The sequence below is a fragment of the Salvelinus namaycush genome, chromosome 13, assembly GCF_016432855.1.
Source record: "Salvelinus namaycush isolate Seneca chromosome 13, SaNama_1.0, whole genome shotgun sequence".
Taxonomy (NCBI): Eukaryota; Metazoa; Chordata; class Actinopteri; order Salmoniformes; family Salmonidae; genus Salvelinus; species Salvelinus namaycush.
The window spans coordinates 593488-607656 of record NC_052319.1 but is presented as its reverse complement, the minus strand read 5'-3'; the positions used below and the strand labels follow the sequence as shown (position 1 = coordinate 607656).

General features: G+C 41.8%; 1 protein-coding gene across 1 annotated transcript in view; it reads left to right on the top strand.

Moving 5' to 3' along the window:
* Nucleotides 1-14169, top strand: part of clybl (citrate lyase beta like) — a 151681-nt gene that overhangs the window by 116401 nt on the left and 21111 nt on the right. The window contains exons 4-5 of the mRNA XM_039006632.1: nucleotides 6652-6753; nucleotides 8679-8772. Of these exons, the coding sequence (XP_038862560.1) occupies nucleotides 6652-6753; nucleotides 8679-8772 (196 nt within the window). The remainder of the gene's footprint in view (nucleotides 1-6651; nucleotides 6754-8678; nucleotides 8773-14169) is intronic.

The window sequence follows — 14169 nt, the reverse complement described above, 5'->3', positions numbered from 1 at the left end:
TGAATTGTGCAAAAATATGATGGCTAACATTAGCTAGCTAAGTGCTAGCCAGTCAGTCAGTGGCGCTGACAGATTGAAACAGGTATCAACAAAATGTGTTTCAATCTATCCCATAAAACATGACATTGTAAACTAGACATCATTTAGCTAATAGAATTTGTTTAATAAATTAGACATTTACCGTACAATATTGGTAGATACTGTAGCTAGCTAGATGGCTTGGCTTGGTTTCCATTTTCCAACAGATGTTTCTAATCCCCTTCATTGGTCATCAACTGTTACTGGTCTTGGAACTCCTGTGTTCACCAGAAACGGCTTCTGGTAAACTGTTTGCCATTCGTGTCAATACATATTGTTGCCAAAGGTTTGCCACAGATTCACCACTAGTGGCTAACGTTTGCAAACTTCTGGTAAAATTTTGGGGCAGACTATTTTGTTTGCAGCACATTTGCCACAAACACATTTTTGTAAGGGATGATCTTTTGTAAGGGATGATGGGAAGCTAAATAAAACGTTTGTCCGAAAAAAGAGGGAGCGCTGGGAAATTGTTGTCCAAAAAGTTATTTTGACTCATATTGTCCATAGAACATTCTTCCAAGAGTCTTGATGATCATCCTGGATCTTCCAGGTGCTTTTTGACAAACTTGAGTAAACTTTTTGGATGAGATGGGTTCCATTTATATCTGGCGAAAACCAAACACTCCATTCCACAGTAAGAACCTTGTACCAACGGTCCAGCATGGTGGCGGTAGTGTGATGGTTTGGGGATGCTTTGCTGTCTCAGGACCTGGACGACTTGTCTTAATAGAAGGACCAATGAATTCTGCTCTGTACAAGAGAATTCTACAGGAGCATGTCAGGCCATCCGTCTGTGAGCTGAAACTGAAGCGGAGCTGGGTGACGCAGCAAGACAATGATCCAAAACACACAATGAAGTCTACATGTTCATGCTTGAAAACCCACAAATGTCACTGAGTTAAAGCAGTTCTGCATGCAAGAGTGGGACAAAATTCCTCCACAGTGATGTGAGAGACTGATCAACAAATACAGGAAGCTTTTGGTTGCAGTCATTGCAGCTAAAGGTGGTACAACCAGTTATTTAGTGTAAGGGGGCAATTACTTCTTCACACAGGGGAATTGGGTGTTGCATAACTTTGTTCATTAAATAAAAATAAGTATACATTTGTGTTATTTGTAAACTCAGGTTCCCTTTATCTTATATTAGGTTTTGGTTGAAGTTTTGATATTCCAAAATAGAGAAAATCAGAAAGGGGGCAAATACTTTTTCACGGCACTGTATGTCATACTATATTGTGATATACTGTAAAATGGTATAAATCCGTTTGGAAGACTGTTATAAATAAAAACATAACATCAAGTCCATTATAGTCTTTGAACTTGAACATACAGAATTTTGAACAAAATGTTTCCTTTTTGTTAAATGAGAATGGTGTTGTTCATTGAAGTGTGTGTGCACGTGACATTGGCGTGTGTACACCTTCACTTTCTTTAGCTCCGCTGACCGGATACCTTAGTCTGTCCTGTCAGCTGTCGGTCTCCCTTGAAAGTGGCTCCATAAAAGTTTGTGTGTGTGTCCAGACCTACGTCAACCATGGGCCTCATCCATGTGGCTCTCTGTCAAAGTGTGGTGCGTCTGTCTTTGTGCGTGCGTGTGTATATGCTCTGTTCTCTCTGGACCTCTGTAGGCTTATATCCCATGTGGCTCTTTATAAAAGGTGTGTGGGTGGGTGGGTGGGTGGGTGTGTGTCTATCTATAAAGGGGTGCAGTGCGGATGTCAGTTGGGGCGGGTCAGGAGACAGTGACATCATTAAAGCAGTCACCCTTTCCTAAGGGCCACCATATGGGAGGCAACTGGAGGGGCCTAGAGCTGTCTGTCACTCTCCCACACACACACACACCAACATACAGACTTCACATCAATCTTGTGGACTGTAAACAGTGCATACACGCACATACAAAACATTAAAAACACCTTCCTAATATTGAGTTGACCCCCCCCCTCTTTACCCTCAGGACAGCCTCAATTCGTCTGGGCATGGAATCTGCAAGGTGTCTAAAACGCTACACGTGGATGCTGGCCCATGTTGACTCCAATGTTTCCAATAGTTGTGTCTAGTTGGCTAGATATGCTTTGGGTGGTGCACCATTCTTGATACACATGGGAAGCTGTTCAGCGTGAAAAACCCAGCAGCGCTGCAGTTCTAGACACAAACCGGTGCTTCTGGCACCTACTCCCATACCCCATTCAGACACTTAAGTCTTTTGTCTTGCCCATTCACCCTCTGAATGGCACACATACACAATCCATGTCTGCATTGTCTCAAGGATAAAATAAAAAGCTGTTAACCTGTCTCCTCCCCTTCCTCTACACTGATTTGAAGTGGATTTAACAAGTGACATCAATAAGGGATCATCGGTTTCACAATTCACCTGATCAGTCTGTGTCATGGAAAGAGCAGATGTTCCTAATGTTTTGTACACTCGGTGTAGAGAGCCGCAGGGACAAGGCCTATGGCTGGCAGAGGTTTGGACAGACACAGGGTGGCACACACACTGTTGAGCAGAAATACTTGACCATTCAGCAGCTCTGCATGACTTTTGAAAAGACCTGCAATTATTTGCAATGTCTTAACTAGGTGAAGGGAGCTTTGAAGAGAAGGAGGGAAAGAAAGGAAAGAGGGTGGGAAAATAATAACAGAAGGTGAGATGGAGGGAGGATTGAAACGGGAGAGAGGGAATGGAAGGAAGGAGAGGGAGAGAGTGGCTATGTAAGGAAAGTGAGAGGGAAAGGTGGAATGGGGTCTGTTCTCACACAGACAGACACTTCTGGTCTCTGGGCCAGAAGCAGGACGTTTTTAACTAGTCTTTTTAATTAGAACACGTTTCTTTCCTGCTGCCTGCCCTCTCTCTCTCTCTCTCCCTTTCTCTCTCTTTATTCCACTGGGTAATTGGAGACAGGTGTTCCCCTCTTTCTCTTCCCCCAGTCAGGCGTTTCTCCCCTTATTCCCTACTTTTCTTCACATTTAAAAAAGTTTTTTCTAGGAGACTCGTGATTTTAAAAAAAAGTATTAAAATAATGTCCCAGTTGATGATGTAGGCCAGGGATGCAAACTAACAAGAGGGTGGTACACTAATGTATTTTTTATTTATTTTAATTACAGGAATTTATAGAACACAGCAGTAGTCCTGCCTAAATCACTTTATTTTGCATTGTTGCTCCTCAATATATCCACAATACACTCAGACACACACACACAAACACGTGCACACACATAAACACACACAAATGGGTGTGGTAGCCAATCTCATGATGTGCGCGTCTGTCTGCATTCATCTGTCACTCTCTGTCTGTTTGTGTGCCTACCTTCCGTTCGTGTCCATGTGTCCCTGCATAAGCATGTCTGTGGTATTATCCCCAATGCCTTGTGTCAGTAAAGCTGTAAATCCTTGTCGTATGTACCTTCCTCTCTTGCTTCTTATTATTGATACAGGCCCAAGATCCTCCAGCACTGATTTGCCCCTAAAAGATGGACTTACTTTGTTCCCCCTTTGTGTGGAAACCTTTAGCCGGCCTTTTCTCCTTGTGTGATGGACAAGGCTTATCGGAGGATAATAGGCGGAACTCTTTTGTCTTTTGACAATTCTCACACAAATTCGGGGCTGTGGTGTTATTCGTCGCTGCCACGCTATTGGGTGTGCACTGGGGATTGAAAGAGAGAGAGAGAGAGGTGGGCCTCTCTTCTCATCCTCGGTCTACTTTTTGTTCTCTACTGCCGCCACCTCTTTTTTGTTCCCAACTCTCATTCATTTCTCAGCTTCCCCTCTGTGAAATGAACACTTCAGCTGGCCGGAAGCATTTAATCTGGGCCCCTTTTGAAGAGGATGAATTGAAACTTGTCCCACTCACCGCCACCTTCTTCTTCTTCTTCGCCCTATGGGTGGAAATGGTTGTGAAGTGTGGCTTGAAGAGGTGTTTTTGGTCAATAGTGAATAACATCTGGAAGGGTACTCGGATTGAGTGCTATTAACTGATAGAAGTCTCTCTGCCATAGAGGAACAATAGACAGGCACAAGTAACTCTCCATGAAAAGAGCCATGGTGATAATTGAGTGGATTTCTATGGTCTTTCTTTCCCAAGTGCCTAAAGCCACAATATGGAGTTTGTCTTTCCACCACGAGGGCAGCCCCGCAACTTCGTTTGCTGTAAAACTTTAAAGAAGGATGGGGCTGAGAAAAGCAACCACTCTCAAATTATTAAATGGTGCTATTGATGCAAGGACTGACAGTCCATGAGATTGACATAATAGTTTTGCTGCTATATTGTACATGGTTTGTTTACAGACTCAAATGACAACATGAAGAATGAGTAATACAACCTTTTTTGGATTTATGATATGGTTTTTGATCAAATTGGAAGGTATTTATGAGTAAAATTCTTCAGCATTCAATGGGTATATATATATATATCATTGAGAGACCATTGAAATGCCCATTGAGTAGCAGGACATATCCTAGATTGTGCCTTTTATTACATTTTAACACCCACTCACGATAACCTCTACCAGTGTGCATCCTCACTCGACTGGATACTCTCCACACAAATAAAAGGACATAAACATGTTCTCAGATGTAACCAGAGAGGGGTTGACCATCTTCACTACAGCCAGTGGGAAAAGACCTGTCATTTGTTACCACTCCAACACATTTTCCCAGTCCAGTGAGAATTTGTATTGTGTTGTATGGTGTAGTGGGGGTAATCTATGTGTGTAATCTAGTGGGGGGTACTCACTATGCACTATGTCTGTCTACAGGCCAGAAATGGGCTTCTGTGATAGTTTTCTAAAGGTCCACCCTGTAAATATGAAAATAAATACCTTTAAGTGTGTGCATGTCTGTGTGTGTATTTGGGGAAAAGGGGAATTGGGTAATATTGTGCTAAGCCCCCAGCCAGCCAGCGTTACTTTTTATGTTGCCGTAGCAACGTGTCTCTTGTGAGGTTGTGACCTCAGATGATTACAGTACAAAGCCTATTGGGTCTCGAAAACCCCTTTGAAGATGAAGTCTTTGATGGTTTGTATTTATGCAAATCTCCCCGATATGATTTAACCAACTGAGATTGAATGGGGAGATGATTAAAATTGCCCCTATTTGAGAAATCTTTCAATGGAGCCATTACTCTTTGTTTTTTTTAAGAATACGTTGTATGTGTGCGTGCATGTGTGATATTTGTGTCTTTTATTCAGGAAAATAGCACCACTTTATCAGGGCTTATTTATATCAGCTCTCCTCTCCCAGAGGGAGGAATAGACGGTGGGAGGGAGAGTGGGTGGGAGGGGGAGAGAGAGGAGGGGGACATGGCGTTACAGATTTCTATTGGGCTTTTCTCCCCTTTTCCATCTCTCTCCCTCTCTCTTTTTTAACAGGCCTTGGAAGTGAATATCTGACGGAGAGAGTTTTTGTGTGTTTCCAGATGATAGATTTAGGAATTTGCGCTACCCCACTGGCAGTCCAGAGCTCGCTGTGAACTCGTCTGTTGAAAATAAAAAATCTTAGGTGACCTTACTTATTAGTGGGAACAATGCAGAATAAAGGGCCCCTGCAAAGTGTCATATCACAACGATTGTTGCACCAATCTCACTATGCTCTTCCACCGAGGGGGCACACAAAATTGACATAATGCTGAAATTAAACACACTTAAAGGCGGCACCACATTTAGTTTTGTCTTCTTTTCTTTTCTTTTTTGGTGTGTGTTGTGTATATGGACCATGTAGTTAAATGGGAGAGAGAGTGCAGAAGGCTTCAGAAGAAGGGGAACCCTGGTGATAATGTAAAATATAATTTCCTTCAGCTTGACGCTCCTCTCCTCCTCTGCACTGCCTCTCTTCCTCTCATTTGCGCTGCCTCGTCACTCTCTCGCTCGCTCTCTCTCTCTCCACAAAAGATCACTTGATGTATTCTTGTACAGGAATAAAAACCATGCAGGGAATAGGTATTGACAGTTGTTTTGCAACTCTCTCTCCGCACAAATGCTCCTTCTTGTAGCAAAACCTCAGTTTTATTATTTAAAGAGCCTTAGTCCTGAATATTTTTCATGGTTGCAATTCCCTCTGACGTAAACAGTTTGATATCTCTGTTTCCCCCCCATGTTTCTCTCCATAACTGGGTTTGTGTTAATGGCTACACTCCCTGAGTGTCTGTCCCTGAGTAAAATGCTAATGTTGTTGAACAGTTTGGGTTACGATGTATTTCAGTGTGTGCTTATAAATGGATTATAGTCATGGTGATATACATTTTTCCACCATAAGATGTGATAAATACACGTATAAAGCCAGTTTTGATTTGAGATCTTAGTTAATGATTTACATGTACATTTTACTTCATGTATACATGAACAAAATGATGATACCTCCAGCTTACCCTCATATAATGTTTGACCATGTATTGCGACTGTGCTGTATGTGTATGCTGTGGCTGTCTCTCTTCTTGAGAGCAATGGCATCACTAGAAAATCGAGTATTGTGATTTCATATGTGCTTCTGTATTCAGATACGCAATAGTCGTAATTTGTGTGTGTGGTTGTCTGTGTGTGCGGCTTTTGTGTGTGTGTGTGTGTGTGTGTGTGTGAAAGTTTGTTGACAGGTTTCAGCACCACTTGAATGGACGAGCGCTGACGGAGCCCATTCGCCTGGTCACCTTTGTGGAAACCGCTGTGGGCCTGCTCAATTTTAAGGTAAATTACAAACAAAACCACCAGGAAAATACCTGTGTCAGACGTTTTACTACCTCATTCACTTTTTATTAAAGCTGGTGTCAGACAGCGCAACTCGCCAAGTGTCACCGTCCAAATACGAGAGATTCAAAGCGTCCGGACAGTCTCTCTACATCTCTCTCTCTCTCTCAAGGTTTCAACTCTTTTGTGTTTATTCTGGTTCAGGCGTGATGGTAAAGGGCCACACCCTCTCAAGCAATGCCATACCAATAGGCCTGGCATTGCATGAGACAACAATCGATTTAACGCGTAAACTTTTAAAGGTCACGCCCCTCACCCCGTTTGACCTAAAGTCATGAAACTCAGTACATAGGACCTTCTCACAGCAAACAAGTTTGCCTCAAGGATCCATGAGGTCCACCATGATGGATTTTCCGCCATTTAGAATTTTGTGAAAAACACTTAAAACGCTACTCCCCTGGCACCGAATGACCGAACTATACAAAACTTAATATGTGGCATCTAAGGACAAAGTTCTCACTACGCAACATTTTCCAGACTAATACCTAAAATGACTGATAAATGCATATAAATAAATCACGGATATTCGTATTGTAACAAAACAGTACACATGTTCCAAATACTGTGAAGACTCAACATATTCAAATTGACTACAGTGGCGCTATAACAGTCACATGTTTATATATCTTAATCTGTTGGACTCAGATTGATGAAATTTGGCACACATGCTCAGGGATGAGTCTAGCTAACCTGTAAAATATGGTCCAGTTTTGCTGAATCCTGGCACTCTTAGACATGACAAAGCATTCATGCAATGCTCATTGACTCATAGTGGCCATATTTTTTGAGCTTGAGTCCTTTAAAAAGTTGCATTTGAAGTCATGGTTACATAGAATATATATACATTTGGTGCCAATCAGTCCAGCGGTCCTGGAGAAGAAGATGTTTAAAGTAGTCAACTTTATAAAAAATTGTCCAAAATACCTCAAAATCATAATAATGACTTGTTCGATGTTGAGCTCTGATATTTGGCAAGCGTGGTAAACAGTACAGAAGTAGCTCATCCTGGGGCAATGTGTCCAATTAGTCCTGATGGTGTCCTAGTGGGCACATAGCTAATCCGCGACAATGTTGCTTGCAGCTTACATTTGTATTTGGTCTCTTCTAAGTTTTCCCCCTCATCCAGACACTCACTTTGACATGTTTTAATGTTATCTAAATGGTGATTTTTTTTTTGTCAGGCATCAAAGAGGGTCTGGTTTTAGTTTGGGCCGACCTTCGTTGGTGAGGGGAAAGGGCACGGTTTGGGGGATTTGGGTGGGGTAACACGCTTTCCCCTTTCTTTTAATTTCTGTCTTTTATGTGTGTGTGTGTGTGTGTGTGTGTGTGTGTGTGTGTGTGTGTGTGTGTGTGTGTGTGTGTGTGTGTGTGTGTGTGTGTGTGTGTGTGTGTGTGTGTGTGTGTGTGTGTGTGTTTTCTTTCTGGAGAACATTCTGTATCCTTAGCCAGACTGATTCCCTGGGATGGAACAGGGAAGTATGGCTGTGTCACAGCGAGAAGTGAAATTAATTTGGACGCCGACAAAAGCAGCAGACACATTCCGACCGCTCCATGGCTAACACAATAGAGGATCACATTCCTAGGCCTTTTCCTCCTCTCTCCTCTTGTCGTGTGGTAGTCCCAGCTTCACACAGTCTTCTTAGAAGGCGACAGTGTCTAAGACAGAGAGACAAGATGTGTATGTGTGTGTGTGCGTGTGCGTTACAGTAGATAGTGAACATTGTAAGTGCAGGTCTGGATGGGAAATATGACCTGCTTGACTGGGTGAGTTGACAGGGTTCATACTTTCCTTGGCTACACACACACACACACACACACACACACAAACACACTCATCTATGTGTCTTTGTTGTGTCTTCCCCCAGGTTGTGTGTGAGGAAGTACGTCGTCTGGCTCCTGCAGTTGGCCTACACCATGACGGTGTGGTGTTTGGATCCGATGACTTCTGTGCCAGCATAGGTCCTCTGTCCTCTCTTCCTCTCTCCTCTCACCTACAATCAATTATTTTATCACCACCTCTTCTCTCCTTCTATGTCCTGTTCTCTGTCCCCTCCTCCCTTCGCTGTCTCCTTTTCTCTGTCCCCTCAGCCCCTTCTCTCCACCTCTCTCCTTTTCTATTACCCCCTTCTCTCTCTTATCTCACTTGTCCATTTCTCGTCTCTCTTCCTCTTATAGTTCTTGGGCCAGACCCCCAAAATTGGGCCATCGAGCTCACTTGGGGTGACGGTGTCTCATAGTGATTTTCTTCACGTGACAGCTCGATCAGTTGTTCAATTTCACTTACAGTACCAGCATGTCAACTTAGTCAGGAGCTCCCGAGTGGCGCAGCGGTCTAAGGCACTTCATCTCAGTGCTAGAAGCGTCACTACAGACCCTGGATCGATCCCGGGCTGTATCACAACCGGCCGTGATTGGGAGTCCCATAGGGCGGTGCACAATTGGCCCAGCGTCGTCCAGGTTAGGAGTTGGCCAGAGTAGGCCTTAATTGTAAAATAAGAATTTATTCTTAACTGACTTGCCTAGTTAAATATATAAAGAATCACAGTCAAACGGATTTCAAACAGATTTTAACTGCATTCTTGAGATCAGTTTGTTCAGTTTCCAGTTTATATAGTGCATTCTGAAGGTATTCAGACCCCTTGACTTTTTCCACATTTTGTTACCTGACAGCCTTATTCTAAAATCGATTGAATTGTTGTTTTTTTCTCATCAATCTACACACAATAACCCATAATGACAAAGCGTGTTTAGAAATTTTAGCAAATGTATTGAAAATAAAAAACAGAAATACTTTCTTTACATACAGTACCAGTAATTGATGTTTCAATTCATCATCCTTGAGATGTTTCTACAACTTGATTGGAGTCCACCTGTGGTAAAGGGTCGGAATACTTATGTAAATGTGATATTTCAGTTTTTTTTATATATATATATATATATATATATAACTTTGCAAACATTTCTAAAAACCTATTTTTGCTTTGTTGTTATTGGGTATTGTGTGTAGATTGAAGAGGGGGAAAAACGATTTAATCCATTGTGGAATAAGTCTGTAACGTAACAAAATGTGGAAAAAGTCAAGGGGTCTGAATACTTGCTGAATGCACTGTATATTTTTGTTCAGTATATATAATCGCAACGTGTAGTGTTGGTTTCATGAGCTGAAATAAAAGACCCCAGAAATGTTCCATACACACAAAAAGCGTATTTCTCTCCAATGTTATGCACAAATTTCTTTACATCACTGTTAGTGAGCATTTCTCCTTTGCCAAGAAATACTCCCGCGGCCCCATTTTCATATCAGGCGACCCCACATGGGGTTGCGACCCCTTATTTGGGAACTGCTGCTCTAAGGGCTGTCGACACCTTATTTGGGAACTGCTGCTCTAAGGGCTGTCGACACCTGGATTGCGCAACATTTGCCCATTATTCTTTTTAAAATCCTTCAAGCTCTGTGTAATTGGTTGTTGATCATTGCCACACAACCGTTTTCAGGTCTAGCCATAGATTTTCAAGTTGTTTTAAGTCAAAAGTGTAACTCGGACACTCAGGAACATTCACTGTCTTCTTGGTAAGAAACTCCAGTGTGAATTTGGCATTTTGCTTTAGGGTCTTGTCCTGTTGAAAGGGGAATTAATCTCTGTGTCTGGTGTGAAGCAGACTAAACCTCTAGGATTTTGCCTGTGCTTAGCTCCATTTTTTATCCTGAAAAAGTCCCCATTCCTTAACAAATACAAATATGGAGAGCAGTCCGTGAAAATATGGAGAGTGGTACTCAGTAATGTGTTGTATTGGATTTGCCACAAATGTAACATTCTGTATTCAGGACAAAAAGTTAATTGTTTTGCCACATTTTTAATAGTATTACTTTAGTACCTTGTTGCAAACACGATGCATGTTTTTGAATATGTTTATTCTGTACAGGCTTCCTTCTTTTCACTCTGTCACTTAGGTTAGTATTGTGGAGTATCTCTAGCTTTTGTTGATCCATCCTCAGTTTTCTCCTATCACAGCCATTAAACTCTGTAACTGTTTTAAAGTCACCAATGGCTACGTGGTGAAATCCCTGATTTGGTTTCCTTCCTCTCCAGCAACTGAGTTAGGAAGGACAACTGTATCTTTGTAGTGACTGGGTGTATTAATGCATCATCCAAAGTGTAACTAATAACTTTATCAAAGGGATATTCAATGTCTGCTTTTTACATTTTTACCCATCTAGCAATAGGTACCATTTTTTGCGAGGCATTGAAAACCTCCCTGGTGTTTTTTGTTGACTCTGTTGTTGAAAGTCACTTCTCGACTGAGGGGCCTTACAGATAATTGTATGTGTGGGGTACAGAGATGAGGTAGTAATTTAAAAAATCATGTTAAACACTTGCACACAGAGTGAGTCCATGCAACTTACTATGTGACTTGCTAAGCAAATGTTTACTCCTGACCTTATTTAGGCTTGCCATAACAAAAAGGTTTAATACTTATTTCTCAAGACTTTTCATTTTTTATTAATTTAAACAATTATTGAAAAACATAATTCCACTTTGACATTATGGGGTTTCGTATGTAGAACAGTGACAAAACATAGGAATCTAATCCGTTTTAAATTCAGGCTATAACACAATAAATGTGGAAAAAGTCAAGGATTGTGAATAATTTCAGAAGCAACTGTATAATATAACCAAATTTGAAAGCACCACCTTCAACTATTATTTAAAAAATAGCCCATATTGTGCCATTGACATTATAATGTGAGGCACCCGGGAGAGGAAGTCACTGTCGGAACCGCTACACGATTGTCAAGAGAATATGCACCACGGACTAGTAGGAGAACAGTGCCAGCCATCCCCTCGCACACAAACTGATTTGAGCGAGGACAGCCTTAGCATGCGCCGAGACATACAAGACAACAAACGTGAATATCTTTTAATTCCTTGGGGCATGCTCTACAACTAAGGGACAGTTTAGTTGGCAGTCTTGTCTTCCAATTGTTTGTAGCGTGAATTGTTCCTCTTCGCACCGAGGTGAAGAGCGGAATAAGTGAAGTAATGAATCCGAGCCTCACGCTTATCAACTGTGTAAGGCGGTGCTTCCAGCGAGGTGTGGATTTCATTGGCTTTGTCAGGCATAAATGTAGATCCTTCAATCGAAGTTACGAGAGTGCGACTCCCCATAGTATCTTTTGCTGAAGTTGACTGGCTAAAATGGAACTTGTTGTATACTGATATTGTTTGTCATAGTGTAAAATCCCTATGGGAAAAATAAATGGGACGGAGGGATGAAAGAAAGAGTGATAACAGAGAGAAATCTGACATTGCTGCAATGTTAACACACATTTTACAACTCTAGGGACTAATTCCTCATTCGTAACAACTGGGAACATAGAAAACTCTGACTTCCAACTTCAGTGCATTCAAGACAACTGGGAACTCAGGACTCGTTTTGAACGGTCACCCAACTCGGAATTTCAGGTGGGGAAACTCTGGCATCTTTCTAGAGCTCCGACTTTCCGGCCTGAAAATCACCGACGTCATGATTTGACCTCGTTTTTTCCCCCAGAGTTCCCAGTTGTCTTTAAAGTAACAATAGACTTTCAAGAAAATCACTATGAAACATCGTCACTCCAAGTGAGCCTGACTGACCCCCTTGGCCAATTATTCTCTTTCTCCTCATCACACCCATCTCTTCTCACTCCTCACTTATCCTTCTCTCTCCATATACACTGAGTATACCAAACATTAGGAACTAATATTGAGTTGCACTCCCCCTTTTGCTCTCAGAATGGCCTCAATACAGATGTCAAAAGCGTTCCACAGGAATGCTGGTCCATGTTGACTCCAATGCTTCCCACAGTTGTGAAGTTAGCTGGATGTCCTTTGGGTAGTGGACCATTCTTGATACACACGGGAAACTGTTGCACGTGAAAAACCCAGCAGTGTTTCAGTTCTTGACAACAAACCAAACTGTAATGCCTGGCACCTACTTCCATACCACGTTCAAAGGCACTTTTTTTGTCGTGCCCATTCACCCTCTGAATGGCACACACACAATCCACGTCTCATTTGTCTCAAGGCTTGCAAATCCTTCTTTAACCTGTTTCCTCCCTTCCAGCTTCACTTATTTGAAGTGGATTTAACAAGTGACATCAATAAGGGATCATAGCTTTCAACGGGATTTACCTGGTCAATGTCATGGAAAGGGCAGGTGTTCTTAATATTTTGTATACTCAGTGTATAGTCATATGTGACCAACCACCTTGATTCGGTCCTATATAGCACAATTTGAAATTGTGTTTTTTTTACATTGGATGACACAGAGCTACAAAATGGTATATTGTGCACTGCATTTTTGAGGACAATGGGAAAGTAATTCTGCTTTGAATGTTGATAAACTTGTAACCTAAATTTTGAGAAAATGGCCTTTGAATGTTTTGGTACTACTACGGAGAGCTCTCCTTTGTCTAGACGCATTCAGCATTGTTCACACTCTCTTAAGCCAGCCCCACCCATCTCTTTAAGGATTCACACGTGAGGTCATGTGCTAAACAGTGAGTAGTGTAGTAAAGATGAAGACTAAAAGTAGTAGCCTACAATAAGGAAACATTCCAGGTAAACAGAAAGTGTCCAGATAAAATATTTTATAAATATTAGATGATGCTTACCCAGACACACTTGTCTAAATTGATGGTCATTGGTCATGTGACAGAAATGCTATAACCCCCAGCCACATATTGCCAAGTGGATGGGTCTCTACAGAAGGTGTAAACGGTACAGCCAAATGGTTACTTGCATAGTAGCAATATCAAAAATAGATAGTGTCAATATAAATAAAATAATATACAGTATGTACAAGAACAATATCAATAACGATATCAGTGATAGATGAGTTCGTTATATGCATACAATCAGAGCTAAAGTGGCTGAGCAGCGGGATAAAAAAAAAAAGAAATAGCAGCAACGTGTGTTAGGAGAGAGTCATGTGAATAGAGGCACTGCAGATAGTGCTGATGACTGGTCCGTCCGAACCACGCATAAACAAGGGTAATCTATATTCGGAGAGCCTGTTTCTGTCCTGCCCTTGACTTTGGTGCAGGGCATGTGATGTCCATAGCCTCTTCATCGCAACACTCCCTGATCTTCTCAAAAAGATAAGTTTGTCAAGCTATGTCCAGTCCAGGTGGTGCTTGTACAGGCAGACCATTTATGGGAGAAAGGATGTCAGCGTTGAGCAGCAGCTGAAGCCTGGTCCCGACTGAGTACAAACGCTCGTTGGTGACAACAACACCAGGCTCCAGAGCATCAAAGCTTTAAAACAGGAAATAACAAAAAACATTGAGAAGACATAACATCCCTGCACAACATC